Here is a 17,958-nt window from a genome sequence, read left to right on the forward strand (position 1 = left end):
TCAAATAAACTGATCAAAATGAAGAATATGTATTACTCAAGTATACATTTTTGCTTCAATTTCAAATACACTATATATCCAATCTAGCCATTTCAAATCATCTCGCAAATCCAAATCTTTCGATCCAAACACAATCCGGTATTAGATTATAACATATCTCTTACTATTAAAATGTGTGGCCTTATCCAAGTACAAAAGATAATGACACAATTTATATTAAATTTATAACTGGTTCAAAAACATTTCAAACATATTTTATTTCTATCAATTTTTTTTTTTTAAGAAAAAGCGAGTGGTGATGGCTCACTTCCATCATTAAATAAACGATAATTAGGTATTGCTCCAATCAGTATTTATCGCAGCCCTTAGAATTCATGAATGCCAACAACGTATATAGTTGTGGTCCACAAGCATTAATTACCCATTATGCATGGCTAACCAACTGGATGGATAAACCCCATTTTCGTTTTCATTTTAGGTAAAATCTTTCAAATTTCATACACACACGCATGTATGTATTATACACACAGTTTTTATATGTTGCACACTCACCGTACATATTTATATGAGCATCAATGAGCTGACATTCATATATTAGATATGATGGAACATAGAAAAATTGCATATCCAATGATGTTTAAAATGTGCGCGGTAGATGTGCATTATATTAAATATTCAAATACTTGTTGGATCATTTTTTAGGGCCATGCACGCACCTGCAGCACAATCAACGCCTAAATTAAGTAGTGAATGAATATATATATATATATATATATATATATATATATATATATATATATATATATATATATATACGTGAATTGTCGGCAAAGAAAGGGTGTGGGAGAGGTGATGGGTGCCGGGGAGATCGACAACAGCTTTGGTCCATCGACTACTTATTTTGTGAACAAAACAAGTGTCTGCCAAATGTCCTTTGGGGACGTGCCCCAAAGTGTTACATGTTCTAAATTTTAATGGGTACATCTTAACTAAACATCATCACATTTGTGTACGCGTGTGTGGGAACGAGGTTCGGAGTTTTGATTAAGATTCCGAGTAAGAAATTCTTTGACATATTCTACGTTTCAGATCAAAGTACGTCTAAAAAAAAAGAAGATCTAAAGTTCATGTGAGTATGATTATGTAACGAAATAAATATTTAGATTCTAAGTAAATTTTCGATTTAGAAAATCTCTATTAAGAGTAAGATGCATGTGTTATTTGTTCAAATGAGTTAATATATCTAATTAGTAAGATGTCTAATTGCAATTTATTTAGTTTGTACTTAGCCCAATTCGCTGATTTGGGCTGTACGTAGCCCAATTCGCTGATTTGGGCTGTACGTAGCCCAATTTGCTGATTTGGGCTTCTATTTATTGAGCTGTTTCTCTAGAACACGTCATAATTATAACTGGGCCAATATTGTTGTAAAATCGCATGACATTCCGATTGACGATTTCAATCGTAATTTCCTTCACTGCATATGAGTTACCGTAGTCAAATCTTCAGATTTTATGTCCAACGTCCTTATTTCTAGGAGCGTGTACAGTTCTAGTTCTAAAAAAGAAATATGTGGTGCCCAATTACTCCAGCGAATCAGATATTAATCTAGTATCTTCTTTCTCTGCAAATTGTTCGTGTGTATGCTTTCGCTAATAAGTATGGAGTGTAATTATCCTCGTTGTGCGACGGATATCTGTTCTTTTCCTTGCGCAAGAAATTTGAACTGCCAGGTATGCAAGTTTCTCGAACCCCTTCAAGAATCTTGTTCTTTTTACTATAGTAGTTGTTGTTTCAGCCTTTGTTTCTTGATTTCACTGGATTTTCTTTAGCGCTGATAATGGTTTCCTTTCTTTTGTTTGGTGAGCTATAAATTATGAAATGGTTGGGGTGTATGGTTTTCTTGATCATCGAATTATAATTGTTAGTACATGACAAGTGTGGTGATAATCGTTTTTTTCCAAATGTACAAGACTTTGCACCATTAGAGATGGTGTATTCTGTAGTTTATTGATAATTGATGACATATGGCAGTATGGCATCATCCGATGTATGCTATGAAAGTTGTTTTGATATATCGTTTATGCCTTTTGCCTTAGGCATGTTTCAAGACTTAACTATGTTCGATCATATCACTACTTTTGAAGAAATGTAAGCGATAAAAATTAGTAGAATCTGATTTTGGTAGTTTATTTTCTTGTGCTGGTTTTGTTGCCAAAGAGTAAGGAATGTTGCCAATTTTCTTTTCGTATCTGGAAGCTCACGTGTTCAATGTTGCAGGGTGTTTCATTTGTCGGAATAAAGTTTTCTGGGACATCTCAATTTCCATTGGTGTCACCTTGTCCACTTCCAAATCTTTTTCTTCAACGTAAATTTCAACCCTTTGTTTACCAACAAAAAGCACCATTACGTTCCTCGAGAACCTACAGAGGCTTCATTCGCTCAGAAGCTGAAAAGCAAGGTTGGGATGTGGGCAGATTTTTAAAAACACTTTATTTCTTTAATGGACCTCCCTCTCCTGCAAAGGTTCACCTTACTAAAACCTTTTTTGTTTGCCTGGTCTGACATTGTGAAATATCTAGTCTGACATGATTCATTTATAATTGAAGTTCTTCGAATTTCTGATTGAGAAATTCTCTGGTCCTTCACCTAGAGAAGAAGTAAAGCCAATGAACACTTCTGGAATCATACTAGTGACTGGAGCTACTGGCGGTGTCGGCAAAAGGGTGGTGAATCTCTTGCAGAGAAAAGGGTTACAAGTTCGAGCATTGGTAATTTCTATTACTCATGTTTTTTTTCTTTCTGCTGTTATTTAAATTTGTTTGTTAATGATGGTAGAACACTTTTTGTGCATGAAGAATCTCATTTTTTTGAATGGATGTATTGCATTATTTCATTAAAATCTCATCTACAAGGTTTCAGGTCAGGAATGAAGAGAAAGCTAGACGATTGCTGGGTCCAGATGTTGACTTGGTGAGTTCATTGCCCTTCTACTAAGTCTAAGAAGAGAAGAGTTCTGAATATAATTTTAGTTTTGAATTCTTGTTTCTTGATGGATGTGTCCATACAAAGGCTATTTCTGGTGAGACATTCATGTTATTTTTTTAATTAAATTTCTGCACTTTTAAATACTAAAATTTTTCTTGTCTGGGGACATTTCTAAATATATTAATTCAGATAATTGGAGATATCACAAAGGCAAGCAGTTTGATACCAGAGTACTTTGAAGGAGTGAGAGCAGTTATCAATTCCGTTTCCGTCATTGTTGGCCCAAAGGAAGGTGATACTCCAGATAGGGCCAAATATAGTCAGGTATGAAATGACCTCGTAATAGATGAAGACCGTCTATACTCTTCGTAGCTTTTATACTTGTTATCTAAGCAGTAAATTAACTTTTGCATTGAGATACATTGCGCCTATAATATTTCAAGCAGTTTTGGGTTTCTTGTATTGTTGAGCATGCTAATCTCTGACAATGTGGTCATGTGCTTCCACAGGGAATCAAGTTCTTTGAGCCAGAGGTTAGTAGTACATTACCTGCCTAAACGTCTATGTAGTAATTTGTTCTTTGTCAAGTTGCTTGAACTCCATTATCTGCTTTTCCCAGTTTCACCAGCTGAGCAATTGGTCATTATCATTTTTAATGGGTGTTTATTTGACTTGTGAAAGTAGATAAAAGGTGATTCCCCTGAAATGGTGGAGTTCATTGGGATGAAAAATCTGATTAATGTTGTCAAGGGAAATGTTGGACTTCGTCGTGGAAAACTAGTATTTGGATTTGAAGGTGTGCATTCTTTCCTTTTAGCTGTCAAATCATGATAACTCTTCCATTTTACCAGGGATTACCATCATTCTGTGTTGACAAGTCATCCGTGCTTCATGTTTCTCCATTCTTCTTTTTTCCCCTTTCTTCTAATCACAACATTTTTGCCTTATTTGTATTTGCATCTACGTTTCCTGCACAGATAATAGGTCATCCACAGACGTTACTTGGGGTGCATTGGATGATGTTGTCATGGGAGGAGTGAGTCAAAGTTCATTTCAAGTCGATCCAAATGGCAGTGAAAGTGGTGGTCCAACAGGAATTTTCAGAGGTTTGTACTCCGTGTTTTAATAAATCTACTCATGCTATTGCTTTACTTTTATGAAAAGATTAACACGTTTTCTTTAGGAGTTGTTTCCACGGCAAACAATGGTGGTTTTACCAGTATCAGGACGAGAGTAAGTGCTGGTTTTGATCCCTTAAATGCTCGGTGAACCATTTTGTGCATTCCACTTTAAATATTGTGTTAGCGTTTCACTGTTGCTCATTTTTTATTTGCTAAGAAGCATCCTGAATTGGTTACAGTTTCTATATTTTCTTTGTTTCTTATGTTATCTTGCAACAGTAGACCTTGCCAGTTGCAACTATTTACTCTGAAATCATAAGATCAAATAATTTTGAGATAGATTTCGTACTTATTAATATCACAGAAAATTAATTTCATCTTCTTAACTAGACTTGGTGCATATTTTGTGAACTATGGAACGGAATAAGATGCCGAGTTTAGAGAACCAGGGGTAGAAAATAAAGCTGCAAATATCTTTAGTTACATCCTACCAAGATAATTATTGTAGAATTGGAACCTTTCATGGTTCAAGTTTTTAGAAGGTCTTGGTCAAGAGCTTAGCTGAAGAAGATCCATGTAGCCAATCCAAAATAAGCACGAGACTAGGCTTCTTCAAGTTTATTGATATGCAAACTGCAGGTTTAGATTGCGATTTCAGAGCTAAAAGTCTCTATTTTTTGCCTTAGAATTTCTCGGCGCCAGAAAATCTTTCTGCATATGATGGTCTTGAATTACGCCTCAAAGGTGATGGTCGTAGATACAAACTCATAGTCCGAACTAGCCGTGACTGGGACACTGTCGGTTATACAGCTGGCTTTGATACTGTGAATGACCAATGGCAGTCGGTTAGTAAATGTATCTCTCTTGTATCCCAGATATTAAGGATAAACAATAATTTCCTCCTTTTGTGTTTCATCCAGGTGAGACTGCCTTTCTCTTCTTTAAGGCCTATATTTAGAGCACGAACTGTGCCTGATGCACCGCCATTTGATCCCAGGGAAATTATATCATTGCAGGCATGCTCGATAACAATTTGCCTTGGGCTTCCCCTTTCACTTTTCAGTTGAAATATTCAATATTCTTCTGTGAAACATGCTCATGCTATACATTATACACAGCTCATGTTCAGTAAGTTTGAGTATGATGGTAAGTTGAACCCAACTTTCAAGGAAGGTCCATTTCAACTTCCAGTAGCAGCCATACGGGCTTACCTAAAAGAGCCAATAACACCCAGGTTCACAACAATGATATTTCTTGTAATTTTTGCTCATGAAAAGGTTGATCAATTCTGACTTTATGTTATCTGCTTTGCCATCTTCACGTTACATAGGTTCGTACATGTAAGTTCAGCTGGAGTCACTAGGCCTGATAGGCCAGGACTTGATTTAAGCAAGCAGCCTCCAGCCGTCCGCCTGAACAAGGAACTGGATTTCATTCTCACCTACAAATTGAAGGTTTCACATTATACCTTGTGTCATAATGATCTTCAATATATACATATACAATTATAAATAGGTAAATTTAAGCTAAATCAGAATGATGGAAATCTTTTCTGTTCTCTGACTTCCATTTAATATAGGCTACAAACTTAGGTGCCTTGACACATTCCGACATTATTCGGGTTATCTTTATACTGACTTTTTGCGTTTTTTTATCGTTAAATAATTGCAGGGGGAGGATTTGATCAGGGAAAGTGGGATTCCATATACAATTGTCAGGCCCTGTGCATTAACCGAGGAACCTGCTGGAGCCGATCTAATCTTTGATCAGGGAGACAATATAACGGTATGGTTACGAAATGAAGTAATCAAAACTTTGCTGTGATTTTGGGTACGATTTATGACTTCATTTTGCTTAATGTGATGGTTTATCTCTTTTCACGGGCAGGGTAAAATTTCAAGGGAAGAGATTGCACGAATATGCATTGCTTCTCTAGAAAGCCCATATGCATGTGACAAGACATTTGAGGTTATAGTTGGACTTGGATTTACTTTATTAGAGGACTTGTTTACATCTACCTCCTTTTTTTCCCTTAAATTTTGACGATGGTTTGAAAATGAAATCATGTTGCCCATGATGAATAAAATATGAAGTCTCGAGACATCAAGATGGGTAATTGAAACCTCTGTAACAAGATTTAGGAAGCCTATTTTGCGTCTGCGCTTTCCGTTTTCAACAGAGTTAAAGGCAGTTTATTTATTCGTTTCTCTTTCTTTTACAGGTTAAGAGCGTCGTTCCATTCAGTGAACCATATACTGTGGATCCTGAAAATCCTCCAGCAGAAAAAGACTACAATGTGTACTTCCGGAATCTGAAAGACGGTGTTACGGGCAAAGAAAGCTTAGAACAAACCCCTGTTCCTGTTTAAGACCATGGATGGTGGGTTGATTTAAGCTTGTTTATATCATCCGTTTAGTGATTTGTTTTATACATTTGCTGGCATTCGATTTCCATCTCGGTCTTACGTTGTTAATGTGAAAATGTTGCTTCATGATATTCTATAAAGCTACTCGTTTACCATACATATTTGTTATCATTGGATAGACAACCTATTTTAACATAAGCAATTTATCAGTGTTTTCTATGGCAATAGTTTAAATTTATTGAATATTAGGGAAGAAGACAAGTGTATAAAATATGAAGTACAAAGACGTTATGTCCTTGAGCTCAATAATATTTTAAATGGCCCCAAGATATGAGTCCCATCCTATCGACGATCTAGAATCGTATGCTTAATCCTTGACGCAAGGCCTGATTGATGGTTAAAATGATACGGAGAAAATTGGTTAAATCTCCTTGTTTCCCTTCTCAATGTCTGGAGTTTAGGCCATTTTGGCATATCCCTGGATTTTCTGTTGGTCAATCTAATTCTTCACTTAGCTGCCATAGAATTAAATTTTTTAAGTTTCTATTTCTTTTTCCATTTTTCCCTACTTCATTGAGTGAATTTAGTTATTCGCAATTGCAGGCTTAGAAACTTATAGCTACTGGGATTAGAAAGCATCAAGAGTGTGTGATTAGATTGTCCAGTTTTGTCTGGGAAAGACGCTTCTCCTGTATATGTTCTTTAATTATTGATGTAAATACCGGACGTGGGAATAAATGAGCATCACTGAGTTTTATGTTATGCTTTTTCTGTCTTCCTGGGAAAACTCGAATGTATTATCATAATCTGGTTTTGATTACTCGAATCAGCCGTAGTTTTTAGTTCTGATTTCTTTTCACTGATTCCTGTTTTCTGGATCCAATCAATTTCAAAACCAACAAGTTCCACTGAGGACCAGAGTATGCGACTTCTTGTCTCGTTTTGATCGATAAATTTGGTTGTTTGGGATTCCGGGTCCCCCCAAATTTATTCAAAATTTGGCAATAATGACAGTGCAGCTATTGCAACCGCAGTTTATGGTATGAAAAATATGAATCTGAAGTAGGACATTGTACTGGCTCATTAGCCATTAGTGCTTAATCCACTGTCAGTAGCAGACAAGTCAGGTTCAAATCTTTCTTTTACTACTGTCTAAAATGCTACTGATGCATTTGAATAAATTTGTTGGAAGCATTTGGGTTGTATCCATGTGATTCCGAGGCAATTTTGGTAACTTGATTTGAAAGAAACAAGGTAGGGAGGGTTATCCAATAACTTACATTGGACCACTGTCCTCCTAGTACCATTTAAGAATAGCATTGATTGCTAGGGCCTGAGTGCCATTGATTTGATTTGAGGAGAAATTTGAATCATTGATTTCAAAATGATACTAATATTTAGTTGGTGTACTTAAAATTTCGTTATTAATGAAAATCTAGTGAATTTGAATCCTCCGTGATTAAAATCAGTTAAATAATTAAAATAAAATCAAAATAATTTATTCGTGCTTCCTAATGACTCAATCTAATTAATGAATAATCCAAATCAAATAATTTCAATCCATGGTTCAAAATATGTTCTATTAGTTTTGAAACCTTTAAATTTGAAGAATTTCATATCCTTTAATTAGTTTTTTTTTTTTAAAATTTGGTTAGAGTACGTGATAATTTATATTATTTGGTATCGATAGATAATTGTGAGTAATAATGCAAAATCACGTGGTATGTTAAAGAAGTGAGTTGGACAATCTAGGATATCCTTAAATTTATAAATCACATGTGTTTGTTCTTGCATCACACTATTTAAAAAAAAAAAAAAAATCTTATCTCAAGTCCTGAAATGCCTGGAGAAAGTAGCTGGCTGAACAACCCGAACAAAATGGATGTCTCTTTGTTTTTTCTCTCTTTTCTCAGATGACTTGATTTATGTATTTGTAGTTTTCCCATGCAAGTTTTCTGATCAGTCAACAAAAACCCTGAATATATATGAGTTTTTTTTTCACATGGACCTGGAACTGGAAGAGCAATTTTTGCTCAAGGATTTGGCATTAGATCAACCGCATGATACAGAAGAGAAACAAGCTAATTACTGACAAGTTCGAAACTTGTGTACAAAGAACTGAGTATTAATTGTGTTTCCATTGAATGTTACTTAGCCCGTTGAATTAATCTCTTCATTCTTCTGGTTTCTTTTTGGGGAGCACAAGCAAGCCTGGAAGATTAACAAATATTTAGCATCAAACAATAATAACTGCATGAAACCAAAGAGAGGAGCTCCAGCATTGTATTCTTGAAATCGATGTACATTTTCTCCCATAGTTTCCACGTATGCTTAACCTCTTACATTGAAAGAAAACCTGCGTCTCCTTCTTCTGCTATGTCTTTCCAGAGCGCTTCTGAGCTGCGCAGCCATGTCCTGTTCCGTGAGAATACGCCCCGGGGAACTCAAGAACACGCTTCTTGGGATGGGAGGAGACCACAACCCACTCTGTGAGTAATCAAAATCAAGTTCCGAGACATCGCAGAACTTGGTAAGTAATCTTTCTGATACAGATTTGGAAACCAATTGAATTCTGAGTACTGAAGAATAAGAAGGAGAAGTGAGAGGGACTAGCTGAGGTGGGGATGAGGATTCTGAGATAGACATATGTTCTTTCAAGTGATTGAACCTCAAAAATGGATGATCCAAAACTGCTGCTGGTGTAAATACGACTAAAGGTTTGATCTTTTTGTTTCAATGGTGGGGTATCCCTTGGAGAAGGAGACAACAATTGCTGCAAGTCGGGTTTTTTGAAAAAAGATATGATGTTATGTGAAAAAGAGAGATGCATGAAAAGGACTGGTATGGCTGTATGCAATCATTGAGTGGACGTGGGAAGCATCATTAAAATCCAACATTTGGTGATCTTGAACGTGTTTGCATGTCATGTTTTCAGCTAAAATATGGTCGGGTTTTAAAGAGATTCCTCTTTCTAAGATAAATTTTATTTTAAGTTCCATAAATAAATATCCATGATAATTATTTAATATATAGTTGAGCTAGCTTATATTATATAGAAGAAACATATATATAAAACAAGAGTTAATCAGAACCGAAACTTCTGTGGTCAATTATCTTTGGTAGTATAGAAATGCAAGAAGATTAGTTACCAAACTATTTCTTGAATTATGTATATGATACATGACAAAAACTCGTGTGAGACGGTCTCACGGGTCGTATTTTGTGAGATAAATATCTTATTGGGTCATCCATGAAAAAATATTACTTTTTATGTTAAGCGTATTATTTTTTATTCTGAATATTGATAAGGTTGACTCTTTCGTGAGACCGTCTCACAAAAGACCTACTCATAATACATGTTTGTGTGTGTATGTGTGATGGAATGCAGAAAAGTCAAAGAATCTTGACGAAGGCATGTTATTCATGTGTACACATACTTTGGATAACTATTCTTTAGATCCAGTGTTACCACATGGAGGGCATAAGAGTATGTACTTGATTGGACTTGGTCTTAGTTGGCCCAGAAATATTTGTTTATGGGCCCAAGTGGGTTTCAGTAATTTTGGGCCTTGATGACCCAACCCGTGGCTAGGCAAGAATAATCAGAGCAATTAATTAATGAACGTAATCTTTAATGAGATCAGAATTATTAATCTCCGATCATGACCGCAGACGAATCTGGCGGCAGGAACGTTGTCTCATCTGTGCGGCACCGCCGTTTCTCCGCATCTCCCCCGGCGGAACACCGTTGAACACTCCGGCAACTCACCAAGATCGACGAAAAAGCGACTCGTCTTCTTCTCGAACTTTGAAGATCATCGCCAGTTCATCATCTGTGGCAACTCTCAATTCCTCTGCTAAAACCGGGCTCTCTAGAATTGTACAAAACGACTTGGATTCAAAGTCAGTCAACCATCCGAATTGGTCCTCATTACTCAAGGGCCCCCCCATATGCATTGCTAAATTTGTCTCCTAAAATGATTTCATGAGATTCGGTGGAAAGATTTACGGGTTTCTTCTTCTTCTCCTCCTCCTCTTCTTCTTCTTCCTCTTCTTCTGATGTAGAAATCGTGAAGTTTCCAGCGGCGCCGGATCTGGCTGTCTTACGGCGGTTGTTGGTGGTGTGATAATTACTCCGAGAAGCCGGCGTAGGGTGGTTGTGTTCACGAGAATACGCCACCACCACCATGTTAGGATCCATTCTACACCTCTCAACTTGCTTTCTTGCCGGACACCCCTTTGAGCTACTGCACTTGTAATAACCTCTACAGCATAAAAAAATTAATGAATTTGATTGATAATTAGTACAAAATAAAATTTGATTAACTACGTACGTACCTGGGGAAGGGGGAACCTTTGACGGGCTTTTGGCCGTACTTTCTCCATGTCCAAGAATCCGACGGCGGAGCACTCATCTGATCACCTTTCTGCTTCAACCCCGCCGCTTCTTTGAGTGGAACTGAAATAATTCTCTTCTGTATGGCTTTTCTTCCACTGTAAATTAAATAAAAAATTTCTTGAAAATAATTTCTTCAACTGATTAACCCACATGCATGCATATCATGTAATCCGCCAAATAATATTGGATCAAACCCTAATAGTTATTCCCGTTGTATTTAATATCCGGCAAAAACTTATGTGAGACGGTCTCACGGGTCGTATTTGTGAGACGGATCTCTTATTTGAGTAATCAATGAAAAAGTATTATTTTTTATGCTAAAAGTATTACTTTTTATTGTGAATATCCATATGTTTGACCCGTCTCACAGATTAAAATCCGTGAGACGGTCTCAAATGAGACACACTCTTAATATCCTTAACTTTGCTATAAGTAGCGAATTAATTAAAAAATGTCATGTAAACACACACCGGAATCTCAAGTCCAAGTTCAGAAATGAACTAAATCTCGAAGTAAATAGTACAACTGATTAAAAAAAATTAAGTACATAAGTATCATATCAGAAAAATGACTAAAATTGTAACAACAAAAAACAAAAATAACGGACTGCTAACGAAATTTGACAATAGATTATCGAAATCGTAAAATGATTGTAAAACAATTTAATACTCTGAAGTGATCAATTTTTTGCAGCCATCCCTTTACATATAAATTTAATACATATGGAACAAGTTAAAAATGAAACATAATTTTAATTTGAAATTTAATTTTTTGAAAAAGATTATAGAGGATGTCTCTTATGAGATGATTTCACAGATCTATATTCGTGATACGGATCGAATCGATTCATACTTACAATAAAAAATAATATTTTTTCATGAGTCGTCAGGTTGGAAATCCGTCTCATAAAATTGATCGGTGAGACCGTATCATAGAAGTTTTTGTGAAGATTATAACCTAAGCTAGAAAATATTTTTGCGAGATTATTGTTCTTTAGGGTTGGATCTAATGGAAGATTGAGGGTTACCCATAATCTATAACCCTTAACCCCATCAGGATAGCCAAGAAAAACACATTTCACAGATCTAGGTTCAAGTTTGTCATTTTTCTGATGCACAAAAGCAGAACAACCAAAAACTTTCAAATTTGAAAAATTAATTTGTGTACCAGACCACACAGATTCTGGACACTTACCATTCAAAGGCACAGAAGGAGACCTATTTGTTAAATAAGCAGCAGTACAAACAGCTTCACCCCAAAACTTTTTTGAAAGACCAGAACTAGCAAGCATGCACCTCACCCTTTCAAGTAAAGTTCTATTCATACGCTGCTGAGGCGTATAAGGGACTGTCCTATGTCTTTGAATACCAGATTCAGCACACAAATTATCAAACAATTGATTACAAAATTCAAGACCATTATCAGTTCTTAGAATTTTAATTTTCTTACCTGTTTGATTTTCAATCAAAGTTTTCCAGTTTTTAAACTTCTCAAACACATCAGATTTGTTTTTCATTAAAAACACCCAAACTTTTCTTGAAAAATCATCAATAACAGATAGAAAATATTGATTTCCACCATGCGTTGGCACACTAGCAGGACCCCACACATCAGCATGCAAGTACTCAAGTATTTCAGAAGTGATAGAGTGTTTGGGAATAGGGGAATTTGGAAACTTAACTCTGGACTGTTTACCAAGAACACAAGAATCACAAAATGGCATACAAGACAGTTTATCACTACCAAAGTAACCATCTTTGTGCAAAATTTCAAGACCTTTAGAACTCATGTGACCTAATCTTTTGTGCCACAAGTCAGTTTTGTCACTTAAGACAACATTCACAGAATTTTGCACACAAGGTTCAGATTCAGCATGACAAACATACATGTTTCATGAGTCGTCAGGTTGGAAATCCGTCTCATAAAATTGATCGGTGAGACCGTCTCATAGAAGTTTTTGTGAAGATTATAAACTAAGCTAGAAAATATTTTTGCGAGATTATTGTTCTTTAGGGTTGGATCTAATGGAAGATTGTGGGTTATAAACTCGACTCCACCTAAAACCAGATTACATATATGTGATAGATATCAAGTAATATCAATTTATATTGGTCTCTTTGGTGAACATTAGTGTTTTTGCTCTCTATATATGAAGCAACGAATATTGGAATAGCGTCTTTTTTTTATTTGGCATAAGAAATATGTATTTTGTTATATACGATATATATCGTTATATGTAATATTAGAATGAAGAATTAATAAATGTAAGTCATTAACTACTTTATTATTGTTACATTGTTTCGATAATAATTGATTGTTAAATGATTGTGTAACAAAGTATGTTATTTAAAAATTATGATTTTTAATGATCACAAATTGATTGTATACAGCAAATTATTGAATAAGCTTTTCATAAAAATATTATATGATTTTTTTTAAAAAAAAAATTGGCTCTATACAATAATGCATGTTCATCATTTCTTTATTAGTGAGTGTTATTATATCGATTCATCCTTAGAAAAAATTAGCTATAACGAGTAAGTAAGTAAACGTCGGTAATTAAACAAGATCGATAATCCAATTAATTACCTTCTTCTAGTGGAGGGAGAGGCGATCTTGAATTCATAGGACGACAGGGCGGGGCACTCAGTGTCTCCGCTGTTCGCCGGAGAGACCTCCGAATCTTGGCTCCGGCGAACAAGTCGGGCACTGTTGAATCCACCGTCCACAGCCATCAGGTTCTGTGCACTGCCTGAGAGAAATAAGCACGTACAAGGCCAGCTAAATAATTGATGATAATTAAAAAGATGTTAAAATGATCGAAGCCAAGAGTGTTTGATTAATCATGAATAACAAATCATATTTTCCAGTCATTTTGAACAGCCTTGAGTACAGCTTCATTCACCATTGTTTCATCAGTATCGGCGGAAGCTTCAACAATGGCTTCCATCCCAAAAAAGTGTTTGCAGGTCTCTCTTGATTGAATAACATTCACTTTCATTTCTTCAAAGGCTTCAAGAATGGACGCCATTATCTCTTCACTTTTCTTGCATGTCACTCTCACCGTGAAAATCCCCGTCCCAAGCTTCTCTACTTTCACATCCTGTTCAAATTAGTTCTCGAAAATTTTAAATAATAACGAGTATAATTATTATATTGTTCATATGGGTTTTTATTTAAAAAAAAGCATTGGCGGACGATGAATGATACATAATATAAGTACGGACGTGAATAAGATCGTAGAACTTGAGTCAAACATTCAATGCATTATCGTGCGTAACAAACGACATACTACACGTACTTGGATGTGATTGACTAGGTATCGGTATTCTCTTTTGACTGCTTCAACTCGCAGCTTCAACTCGTAGATGTAGAGGAAAGCATCCAAGATAATAGCGCTCTTCTTCACCTAGCCCGGCCATTTGGAGCAACAAAGTAATATCTTGTAATATTTGATAAATAACTCTTATAATTAACAAAAAATAAATTAGGATACAAATTTAATTGTATGTTTTTAGATAATTTCGCAACTTACGGATTTGGAGTTGGTGAGAGTTCTCAAAATCTGAAGCTTTCTCCGCAAAGCCATTCTCCTTTGCATTTTAGAACGACCCATTTATATTTTAGTGTGATATATCTTTGCGATGTGATTTAGGAATATATATTATTATACGTGTATATCAATCAATTATTGGGAAAAAAAAAATAGGTGTAGGTGCGTGAATTTTATAGGGACTGAAAAGGTGAAAACAGAGAATGAAGGTATATCATGCATGCACGGAATGTCAAGATATTACATGTAACTGACATGCTTGCTGTTGTCGCATTCCAAATTTTAAATTATAAAGAGTACCACAAATTTTCTGTTACCGTATTTGAATGTCTAATAATTAATGCATGTCTGGGATTAATTATTTTTTGCTGAATTTAGTCAATATATATGTATATATGATGATTGCAGAACTTTAAACCAACCAAATCTGAGGGAAATCATGAGATTTTAATATTGGTAAACTATTTTAGGTTTTTGACTGTACGTTCAATATGCTGCCATTACTCTTAAGTTTTCTATTGAGATGTATCTTGTTGAAATACTTAAATTGGATCAGATTTTTAGGTTATGTCGTAAACCTAATTTTTTATTATCAATTACGTAAATCAATAGTTCAAATCGCATGCATACGACTAAGGAATTTCTCATTTTTATAGAAACTTCTATATTAAAAACAATGATATCTCTAATTTTAATCTGTCTGAGATGTGAAATGTATCTCTCACTATCCCACAGTGTACGAACACATTTCCACCTTTTGACCACTTTCGTATTTTTTTTATATTTTATTCAAATAATAAATAATTTTGAGATATTCATGAAGAAATTAAGTTTTCGATTATTCATTGTTAATTATTTCTGAAAAAAAATCAAGTTGATTGATTCATAACACTGACAAAACAACTAAAAATGAAAAGGTACATTACTATAAATTTGGAAGAGAAGCCTTTCGAATTTTGAATAATTTATATATGAAATAAAATTTAATTTTTTTTTTACATCAATGATTCGTTATGCTTAGGTTTGGTGCTGCTTAGTTTAGGGATGTAAACTAATCCGAATATCGAAGCAAGAGTCGAATCACGTTAAATTTTGACCAAATTCGAGTGGTAAATTAATCAATCAGATTCTCGTTCAAGTTATATTGTTTTTTGTTTCTGTGATTATTGAAATTTTATTTAAATATCTATTTTATATAATAATTCACTTTTATATAATAATACATGCATATATTGACCTTTACCCTTTAACATTTTGAAAGATACGTAAACTAGTAAGTACCCATGTCATTGAGTTACAACTCATTCATACTCCAAAATTTTGAACTTCTTGAGCGCTCGCGCGCACACACACACACATATACTCATACAGACATACAGTGTACATATACATATATAAATATACATATATATATGTATATTTACTAATGAACTTGTTATTTCAACATTTATTGTGATACCTTTTGTCCTGGTAAAAAAATTAAGATTTCAAATGAGTTTTGTAATAAGATATAATGAACTTCTATACCAACTTGAGTTAATAATTTTCATAAAGCGATGACGAATACAAAGTAATTGCTATAGAGATCCATTGTACAGTCATGCAGATACGAACCCGAGCTCGAGACGTGACGTTTATGCCATGCATGCACAAGAAAAGCAGTCAAAGTAAATTAATAAAAATTAATTTAAAAAGAAAGGGTCAAACTAATTAGTTGGTTGGATGGAAATTTGACAAGACCTATCAGTTGTAATTTTATGTCATTCTCCATAGGGGAAGCATGCATGAAAACGTTTAGGCAGAAAGAAAAGCACAAACAAAAGGCAGAGCATGCAGTGTAAGAAATTGGAATTTAGCAGTTACATATATACCTCCTTGAATCAGTCTTGTAGGTTTTGTCTTTGTGCAACGTACGATCGATGCCCTTTCCTGCAGGGACTTTCTTTATTGTATATTTTCAAGGTTGCAAAGTTCATCATATCCCTCAATCCCTTATCAGTTTTGTCTTTATCTTTTTGACTTTTCCTCTTCTCTTTTTTCTCTTTCTCTTGTCTACGTATTTAACTGTCCGTTCATATAATTTTGAGTTGGAATGTTGTCACATATAATGTAACATTTATTCTAATAGTTAATTAACGCTTAACCAATACTTACATGGAAGAAATCTCCTTCAACTTTCTCCATATCATTTTCTGTAACATTCTTAATTAATGAGTTGCATATTATAAGATTTCATGTATTGTTTCATTGTTAACAATAAAAATATAATTGATCCATATATTTCATATTCATTCATCCAAATGCAACATAACATGTTTGATTCGAAATTTTATGATCGAAGATTTTCAGATTCTCGCCCTATCGCCCGTGCTTGCACATATATGGCTATTGGGATACTTTTTTTAGACACTTTTAATTAAAGATTGTTACAAATACTTAATAATGACACTTGTATAAAGTTAATAATGTGTAAAATAAAAAAAAAACATATTAGATTAGTTATCTTTATATTTTTAATTGATGTCATTTTTTATATGGAGGGAAACAATTATTTTTCCCACATCATAAAAAATCATTAGAAAACTAAAAATTGTCATTATAAATAAATGTGAGAATATTTGGGTGGATAAATATTGGAGGAGGGAAAATTAATTGTTTCTCTCCATATAAAAAATGACATCAATTAAAAATGTCAGGATAACTAATCTAATATGTTTTTTATTCCCACATTTATTTTATCTATTTTTCCCTCCTCCAATATTTATCCTACCCAAATATTCCCACATTTATTATTGTCACTATAAATAACATACAAAACACTTTTAGTTGTCATTATAAATGATTTCAACTGACATATAAATTTGTCATTATTACTATAATAACAAGACATGAATAAATGTATTTAAAACACGAGTTTTCCTGACATTTAAAATTGTCATTATATGAATAATTAGTGACATGTATGAAGTTGTCATTAACATCTTATAATGACATTAAAAAATATCAGGAAGTTTAATACGACATTGGAATAGACGACATTTGTTGGAGGTGTCTCTTAAACTTAAATGTCATTAAATATTGAATATGATGACATTTATGAATGTCACCATAAGTATTTATTCTTTTAGTTTTTTTTTAGATCTATTTTGATATATATGCATCTGAGAATATTGCAAAAGATGACAATTGGGTTTTAATTACCATCGAGCTATGTGAACATTCAAAATTAAAGTTAGACTTTTATATATAGAATAAAATCTATATATATATAAAAACAGAGTTTTTGCCAAAAATAATAATTTCCCGCCAAAATGTCATTTCTAAAAAAAGAAAGATTTATCATCAATATTGACATATGTGCATTGCAATAAATGATCACTTCAATTATTGTTTGCATTGATTATATCAATTCATTTAATTCAATTTCGAATTTAATTAATTTTTATATTAATTCAAATGTAATTTATGTATTATATGTTTTTTTATTTTTACTCAAATTAAAACAAAACTATATTGAAAAAGTTAACTATAT

The 17,958-nt window shown here is 34.0% G+C and overlaps 2 protein-coding genes across 2 annotated transcripts; one reads left to right on the forward strand and one right to left on the reverse strand.

The window, feature by feature from the left end:
- The first annotated feature begins 1,533 nt into the window (after positions 1 to 1,533).
- Positions 1,534 to 7,320, forward strand: LOC140838740 (protein HIGH CHLOROPHYLL FLUORESCENCE PHENOTYPE 173, chloroplastic-like). The gene is made up of 17 exons (XM_073205262.1): positions 1,534 to 1,733; positions 2,281 to 2,526; positions 2,610 to 2,771; positions 2,923 to 2,973; positions 3,178 to 3,312; positions 3,498 to 3,521; positions 3,673 to 3,784; positions 3,966 to 4,094; positions 4,172 to 4,221; positions 4,796 to 4,954; positions 5,030 to 5,125; positions 5,228 to 5,343; positions 5,440 to 5,563; positions 5,781 to 5,894; positions 5,997 to 6,077; positions 6,331 to 6,488; positions 7,078 to 7,320. The coding sequence occupies exons 1-16, from the start codon at positions 1,644 to 1,646 to the stop codon at positions 6,475 to 6,477; spliced, it is 1,836 nt and encodes a 611-aa protein (XP_073061363.1). The 5' UTR covers positions 1,534 to 1,643; the 3' UTR covers positions 6,478 to 6,488; positions 7,078 to 7,320.
- A 6,410-nt stretch (positions 7,321 to 13,730) lies between these two features.
- Positions 13,731 to 14,506, reverse strand: LOC140838931 (uncharacterized). The gene is made up of 3 exons (XM_073205558.1): positions 14,409 to 14,506; positions 14,175 to 14,282; positions 13,731 to 13,976 (listed from the first exon to the last, which is right to left on the reverse strand). Exons 1-3 carry the CDS (start codon positions 14,487 to 14,489, stop codon positions 13,731 to 13,733), a joined length of 435 nt encoding a protein of 144 aa, XP_073061659.1. The 5' UTR covers positions 14,490 to 14,506.
- Positions 14,507 to 17,958: the final 3,452 nt, after the last annotated feature.

Source organism: Primulina eburnea, chromosome 8 (assembly GCF_022965805.1).
Source record: "Primulina eburnea isolate SZY01 chromosome 8, ASM2296580v1, whole genome shotgun sequence".
NCBI classification, from domain to species: Eukaryota; Viridiplantae; Streptophyta; class Magnoliopsida; order Lamiales; family Gesneriaceae; genus Primulina; species Primulina eburnea.

What these genes read in the sequence shown, in the direction of transcription:
- LOC140838740 (XM_073205262.1), top strand. Translation starts at nt 1,644, where the DNA reads ATGCTTTCGCTAATAAGTATGGAGTGTAATTATCCTCGTTGTGCGACG. An exon ending in TGAATGACCAATGGCAGTCG is followed by an intron (nt 4,955 to 5,029) that starts GTTAGTAAATGT and finishes TGTTTCATCCAG; the next exon opens with GTGAGACTGCCTTTCTCTTC. An exon ending in AAAGAGCCAATAACACCCAG is followed by an intron (nt 5,344 to 5,439) that starts GTTCACAACAAT and finishes CACGTTACATAG; the next exon opens with GTTCGTACATGTAAGTTCAG.
- LOC140838931 (XM_073205558.1), bottom strand. Translation starts at nt 14,489, where the DNA reads ATGGGTCGTTCTAAAATGCAAAGGAGAATGGCTTTGCGGAGAAAGCTT. An exon ending in CTCTCACCAACTCCAAATCC is followed by an intron (nt 14,283 to 14,408) that starts GTAAGTTGCGAA and finishes TGGCCGGGCTAG; the next exon opens with GTGAAGAAGAGCGCTATTAT. An exon ending in ACCTAGTCAATCACATCCAA is followed by an intron (nt 13,977 to 14,174) that starts GTACGTGTAGTA and finishes TAATTTGAACAG; the next exon opens with GATGTGAAAGTAGAGAAGCT.